Source organism: Epargyreus clarus, unplaced genomic scaffold (assembly GCF_041222505.1).
Source record: "Epargyreus clarus isolate Ecla_fem2 unplaced genomic scaffold, WU_Ecla_fem_2.2 ptg000023l, whole genome shotgun sequence".
Lineage (NCBI taxonomy): Eukaryota > Metazoa > Arthropoda > Insecta > Lepidoptera > Hesperiidae > Epargyreus > Epargyreus clarus.
Window position 1 is genome coordinate 2,900,715 of NW_027332230.1, and position 7,760 is coordinate 2,908,474.

Consider the following 7,760-nt stretch of genomic DNA (forward strand, 5'->3'; position numbering starts at 1 on the left):
AAGTCCTTAATGATCCCCACATCATTAAGAAATATATCCACTTCCCAAGAACTGCAGAAGAACGCAACGCTACTGCAAGAAGGTACCTACCATCTTTTATTATTTGTTAAATTTGCTTTCCTACCTTATTTGTTAATAAAAAATCTCATCTACTGTGTTCATGTTGCAGATTCAATGACCAATTTGGTTTTCCCGGCATTCTGGGTTGCATCGATGGCACCCATGTGTCAATAATTCGTCCGAGAGAATACGAGGAAGCATATTTCAATAGAAAGTTGTACCATTCCCTTAATGTGATGATGGTAATAAAACTACTATACCTACCTAATACCTACTATATAAAGTCAATAAGAGAAATACAGTCATAAAAATAATTATCTACTTGCTAGTATACTTTAAAACTGTTGTACATAGATAGTTCATATAATAAATAAATTAGTTAGTTATTGTTAGGGGTTTTTTACCTATTTGTTTATGTTTTCAGATATGTGATGCGGACTTACGCATCTTGCATGTTGATGCATCATTGGGTGGAGCAAGTCATGACTCACATGTGTGGAACGTGAGCAGTGTTAAAATAGGCATGCAAAGACTGCATGAGATAGGTCAAACCTTTTGGTTCTTGGGTAAGTAGCAACTTGAAGCAATCTATTTGTATATAAATTATGTTAATGCCATCTAAAAAGGATGAATTACCTCAATGAAGAAACACTATGTTCTTGTAGTAGACGTAATTTATCAATTATAAGCTTGATCCACTGGCCACTATACTTAGTACCTATGTACCATCACATTCCTTTTTTAACCTTATGCACATAGACATAAAAGTGAAAAGTGGATCACATAAAAGAATGTGTTACATCATAAGTTTTTTATTTTGAATGTCCTTAAACTTGTTTGATTTACAGGTGATTCTGGGTATGCTCAACGTCCTTGGATGATGACGCCCATTTTGAATGCCCAGCCTGGAAGTCCGGAAGAGCATTATACCAACGTGCATGTACGGACTAGGAATGTAGTGGAGAGGTGCTTCGGGGTTTTAAAAACACGATTTCGTTGTTTGCTGGCCCATCAGACGATGCACTACACACCAGAAAAGGCCGGGAAAATTGTAAATGCGTGTGTGGTGCTGCACAATCTCATCAATTGTGCAAACATAGAGGTCGATGAGGAAGTGATACGCCAGGATCGCGCGCTTCAGCCTCAACATGTGCTATTCCGCCCGCTGACATCTTCCGGCCGCGGTATGTGTCCAGTGAGGCAGGCAGTTGTGGACAGACTGCACAATTCTCGTGTACGCAACAGTTGAAGAGGTACCAATTCATTACAGAATACTTGCTTGTTGCATTCATCTTTGATGCGTAGATGGTATGCCCATGTTTTTAAATTTCAGATTGTTTGAAAATATTTCAAAACACACTTGGTTACCTTTGTTCTACCAAAGTGATTTTGGTATCAATCTGCAGTCACACATAATGCCTTAAGGAGAGGAAATCTGGCGACGCTGATGCTAGATACAAACCTAGCAGCAGTGTCGCCAGGCTTATTACATTATTTTACTAGGTCATAATTCATTTAATTGGAAAGACTTAAAATTTATGATTTTTTTTCAGCGGAAGAATACTCCCAGGGATTACAGCGAGCCTGCAACTGGAAGACAAGATTAGGTACTATAAGTTTAGGTATTTTGTTATTGTACATCATTCATTTTTGTATCATTCGGTAATAATAATAATTTAGTACATAAGTTTGTTCTGACTGTATTTAAATTATACTTTTTGGTTTAAGTTTATATTGTTATTGTACATCATTCATTTTTGTATCATTCGGTAATAATAATAATTTAGTACATAAGTTTGTTCTGACTGTATTTAAATTATACTTTTTGGTTTAAGTTTATATTGTTATTGTACATCATTCATTTTTGTATTGAGCACGAGTTTTAATTGTAAAGAATTTGACGCAAATAAATAAAAAATTTAATTAAATCAAAATATTATATTTATTTTTATTTTACATACGTATTTTATTTTACATATTATATTTATTTTACATACGTGTGTATGTTACATAATTATGTACATTCATAATGTACCGGTCTTTATAATCTACATATTCAGACTCAAACTCATTTATTGTAAATAGGTCTTTTATAGACGCTTTTACACGTCAGATTTTTACATTTTTTATACTAGATGAAGATATATATAATATACCTAACTAACAATGAAACATCTAGTGCAAAAAATCTGTAATTTTCGATTGTTTTCAAATAGTAAAAAAGACAAAATATATTTTAACTAAGCAACGCTTAAAACTTGTTTATAAGTAAGGAGGAAAGTTAAAAATTTTATGTACACACCGATTTTGTTGATTATAATACATATAAATGTATAAGTCAAAGTCAAATATTTTTATTTCAAATAGGCCAAATTAACTGGCACATTTAAAATGTCATAAGCTAGGTGCATGTTCCAAAACAAAATCCTATGGAGAACATGGAAGAAACTCCATGGATATATTTTTCCTTTTCTCCTTTTTTTATGTTTGATTTTACAGTAGGATGTAATTAGAGATGTGAGGACAATGTAGGTTAATGCATAAGGCGTCACATAACAGTATATTTAACAAAATCGGTATGTACATAAAATTAAAGTATTTCGGCAATGCCCTTGAGGGTGTCGAGAATGTCGTGTCGCCACCTCTGTTCGTCTTCGAAACGGCGCTCCTCTAGAGCCAGCCGCCGCTCCTCGAACTTCTGATTTTGTTCGAAGCGGCGCTCCTCTAGAGCCAGCCGCCGCTCCTCCAACGCGACCCGCCGCTTCTCCAACTCGAGCCGCTCTCGGTCATCGGCGCCCCGACGGTTTTCGAGGTCAAGGACCCAACGCGGTGGAGGCACTATAACAAATAAAATTAAGTGCTCACACTGCTGCAAAGATTTTCCGAATGAATGATTTACAAATCATGCAACATCAACATGCATGATGATTTTGAAAAGAATTGTTTGCAAAAGTTTTTGCGGATCGTTTTTTACTGAACGATAAGCGCCCCATAAAAATATTTGTTCCGTGCGGGAATTGAACCCGCGTTGCCCAACAAAGAAGAATAATCGCTGCGCTAAGCGTGCTGACAAACGTTAGTTTTACCTTGTGTCCTTGACGGCTCAGCATGACCGTCATCTTCGTCGCTGAAGACATGTTTCCTTTTTTCTGAAACAAAAATATTGATGAATACTTTACTCCTTTGTTCAAGTAATTATATTGTTTTAAAAATTCCTCTCTATGGCATAATGACATTTCAATAGTTGATCATATATGTAACAAAGAGATCACGGAAGAATGAGAACATGGAAGGATTTTAAGGAATATGAGAATGAGGTCAAGGTATATAATAACATGTACTCAGATGACATGAAGCTTGCTTATGCAGTGGCTACACTTCATAGTGCTAAACCAAGGAATTTTGGCGCTAGTGTCGAAAATTGTGGGCACTTTAAACGGAACTAGTTTAATGGTTTAGTGCGCTAATTATAGGAAATGTAGCTGCTCTTTTAAAAATAACTTACTAGGTCGTTTGCGGGCGCTTGGGATTGGAGATGGCTCAAGCTCCGGCTCTGTCTCCATTTGAATTTCACTTTCTAAAAACATTAAAGATTTATATATTAATGTCTATTTTAGTAGCATGATAAAAGATGAAATTATAATGTATGAGTAACTACTGTACATATTTAGGTATGTTGGCGGTCGGCATTCTTTTCATAGCTTTTTTTTAATTAATGTTTATTTTGAATTATTCTATTTTATGTTCTTTAATAAAAAAAACCTTACAAGAATACAAAAAGTGCCAGTCTAAATTGTTTCCTTGCTATACCCACAATGCTCAACCTCCATCATTAACAAGGTATCTACAAATTATTATTAGCTAAATTGCCCAACCAATAACAGTCAAAAAAATTAAACTCATGTTTCTTTGAAAAAGTTGTTTGTTATTAGAATATGTATAAGCATTTTACTCTTATTACCTATAAATTATTCTTAATAATGTAAATTATGTCACCTACATACCAAATGGAATAGAGTGGCTGCCAACAATGGGGCTCCCTGATTCCAGGGGCAGCACTATCACCCGTGATTGTGGTGGTGGTGGTGGTGGTGGTGTTGATGATGGTGGTGGTGGTGGTGATGGCAGTAGCACATCATCACCCATCTGATAAAACAAAATGTTATTAGTTTTCCATCTATGTGTAAGAGTTTAATTTCATTGCACAGCAATAATTATAGTAGGTAGGGTAACCTACTGTTTTGGCTTATTGGGTTAGTACAGTCATAGAGTATGTTTTGATTTTACATATTATTAAGTAGCAGTAAATGGTACTGATAATTTAATAAAATTATAATTATGATTGTATAATAATATCATAATACCTACCTAGAAAGCTAAATAGTAGTAAAAAAGTAGATATGTATATCTATTATCTACTTAATATTAAATAAAACATACCACCCCCAAATCTTAGCTAAGAACACATTTGATAAAGTCCCTTATTAAACAAAACAATGTAAATTAAAATGGTTTAACTACTTAGGAGCTAGGTGCAACAAAAACAGACAGACATACACACTTATAATATCCAAAAATAGACTAATATAATAACTTAATTTGCAAGGATAAAAATCATAAGAAATAATAAAGAGGAAATAACAAAAAATAAAACATACATCAAAAGGGATCCTCACGCTCTCAATGCCTGTGACATTTTGCACCCCGATTATACAGAGGATTCGCTCCTCTAATGGTGTCAAAATGCCACATGGCGGGCCCCCCCCAGTACCACCACCATGCTGGCGAATTGCTGCCCCTTTCTTCTTGACCTTGCATTTGAGGTCACCCCAGTACTAAAGTGCAAAGCAACGCAACACACAAAAGTTAGTTTGAGCACTTAATAGGTAAGTTAATCCATAACCCTCCTCCAATGTTAATAAGTAATTTAATTAATCACTCAGGCAATAACACAAACAGCATAAAACAAAATGCTAATAAGAAAGTAAGTATCTTATCATATTCAATAACTCATGCAATAGCACAAACACAACACAAAAACAAAATGATTTAACAACAAACAAGTACCTAACCTATCATATGTTATCAATTAAGGTTCATAAATACTCACTTGTCGCCACTCTTTTGCACTTTTGGTGCATCCCACCGGCATAGCATTTAGCCGGGAGGCCAATTCGTCCCACAGGGCACCGGCTCGCTGTTTACCCTGTGGGGTATTTAAAAAAGCCCCTCGGGCTACCAGTGGGTTGGACTGCATCCAACCCACCAAACACTCCAACTGTCCCTGTGGTACTTTACGGGCTGCGGGCATTTTTGACCTCTGAAACACATTACAGAAAACTAAATAATTATAGTGGAAGCTCTCTCTAGCTTATTTAAAGGGATATGTGTACTTAATATAATGATTCCCCTCATTTGTAGTGTTTGGCGGGAAACACGGCTCGGCGACACAATAACTTCGAAACAGCACAAATCGTACAAGCACCATAGGTAGGAACCTATGGTGCTTGTGCACAGAACACCAAAGAATAACTTTTCACATAGGGACAATTAATAAAAAGAGTACTTACGTATGAAATTACACAATTTACACTATGATCAAACAACCAAAGGCCACGGCCACCGCTAATTTGTTGACACTGACAGGACGCGTTTAGTTTTTCAATGGCTTAATAAAAAAAGGCAATTATTTTGCTTTTTAAAATTCAGAAGTGTGATATAATATAATAATTTAACATAGTAACTAAAAATTTACAAATATTTTCATAAAATTAAGTATTTTTAATTAATAAAATAAAAACCGTAAATCGTAATCAACTAGCATTAACCAAACGCAGTTGCCAGACTTATTTCGTTCATTTTCATTCAATAAAGCGAAAGCTATAGCTATTACAAAAGTGCGGCGATCATAGCCGGTCGCTCAAAATGAAAGCTATAGCAAGTGCTTCGCTTTAGCTTTCATCAAAGCTATAGCTATAGCGTTGAGATAGGCGGTAGACCCACTGTTCTGTGTTCGCTGGGTACATACACATGTAGCGTGTTATCGGTGTATATTGTATGATGTAATTTAATAATACTTATACATAATATTAAGAATACCGTACACTGTACACAATAAAACGTCGAAACTAAACTCTGAATTGAATTACATTTTTACGTTAGATTGTCTTCAAGCATTGTCAAAATCGAACGAACGTAGATATTAAAATATCTTCATAGCATAAAGACTGAAGAGCAAAATGTAAAGCTTTCCTTTATATTTGCGTGGATTTATTACCTGTAATATTTGGGCCTCGAAGTCTGCCTCTCTCTCCCACTTATTCTTCAGGGAATAATTGTAATATGATCTATTTGGAGCTTGGGGACAAGGTTTAGGGTTTCATTATTAAATGAGCTGTGAGTGCGGTATCAGCGACGTTTAAAATTGCAAATAGGTACTCTGGAGACTTCATGGGTTTTTCTTTGTTGTTCTAAAATCAAAAAGCCAGTTAAAACAAATAAACATGGGAAAAATCCTTAAACATGTTTTGTTATAAGTATCTACTGTATATAATTTTATATGCATTTATTAAAAAGCTGTTCTTTTGATAATACAGCCAAACCGTTCAATTTTATTTATTTGTATAGATTACCAATTATTGCAACTTGGCGATATAGTAGGCGCTAAGCTTTATAAGTAAATGAACAAAGACTTTGCTCGTAAATCTTGCACATTGATATGTAGTCCCCGTTGCTTGGTATGTTTTATGATCTGGGTATATTCTCTTGTTTATATATCTTGTTTATTATGTGAATCATGCATTGAGCAATATGTTTCAGTTTTTCTCACAGGTAACATGTTGCCAAAAATTATCGATGGTTGTAGTTTTTTGTTCCTATTAGTAGAAGATCAGAATTACGGACGACCTTCACCCACAAGTTAAATGAAAGAAACATATTTACTATTAAAAAATACATCGCAAGTGGCTTAAATGTCTTGGCCAAACAATGTGTATGAAAAATCAAGAAACGATTAGTATTAAGGTGTAATATGAAAAACAAATTTATTTTCTAAAAATCAAATAAAATATAAAATATTTTCATTTATTAAGCGGATGAGTGAAGGTCGCTCCTAATTCGGATCTTAAACCTTAATATATATTCAGTGAGTTTTTAGGTAAGTTCATCATCATCAACCCCTTACTGTCCCACTGCTGGGCACGGGTCTCCTCTCACAATGAGAAGGATTAGGCCATAGTCCACCGCGCTGGCAAAGTGCGTATTGGTAGACTACACACCTTTGAGATTTTTTTTTATAAATCTCAGGTATTCAGGTTTCCTCACGATGTTTTCCGTCACCGTTTAGCAAGTGATAATTAATTTCTAATACGCACTTCACTTTGAAAAATCATGGGATTTGAACCTCAGACCCCTCGATTGAGAGGCCGAGTTTCTTAACCACTAGGCTATCACGGCTATTTATTTAGGTAAGGTCAAGTACCAAAAATATATTTTCAATAGGAGCATGCTATAAAGGATTAAAATTTAATTGAAATTTTAAGTTATATCACATCACGAATGACCAGATACTATTTTAATCGGCGGGAGCCCTAAATTTCCTTGTGCAGGTTTAATTAATTCTAACCCTTATCAATGTCCCAATCCACTAGGTTCTGTGAAACCACATAGTTCCTAATTGTCGTCACGTTATAGACGTTATT

At 35.0% G+C, this 7,760-nt stretch overlaps 1 protein-coding gene across 2 annotated transcripts; it reads right to left on the minus strand.

Annotated features, from left to right (window-relative positions):
* Positions 1-1,683: 1,683 nt before the first annotated feature.
* On the minus strand, positions 1,684-6,065 carry LOC140751501 (uncharacterized). Of its 2 annotated transcripts, XM_073085379.1 has the most exons (6): positions 5,631-6,065; positions 5,171-5,380; positions 4,065-4,206; positions 3,566-3,637; positions 3,147-3,209; positions 1,684-2,898 (listed from the first exon to the last, which is right to left on the minus strand). In XM_073085379.1, exons 2-6 carry the CDS (start codon positions 5,369-5,371, stop codon positions 2,651-2,653), a joined length of 726 nt encoding a protein of 241 aa, XP_072941480.1. In that variant the 5' UTR covers positions 5,372-5,380; positions 5,631-6,065; the 3' UTR covers positions 1,684-2,650. The 2 variants fall into 2 exon arrangements, with proteins under 2 accessions (XP_072941480.1, XP_072941481.1); XM_073085380.1 differs by lacking the exon at positions 5,631-6,065 and having other exon boundaries at positions 4,719-5,313.
* Positions 6,066-7,760: the final 1,695 nt, after the last annotated feature.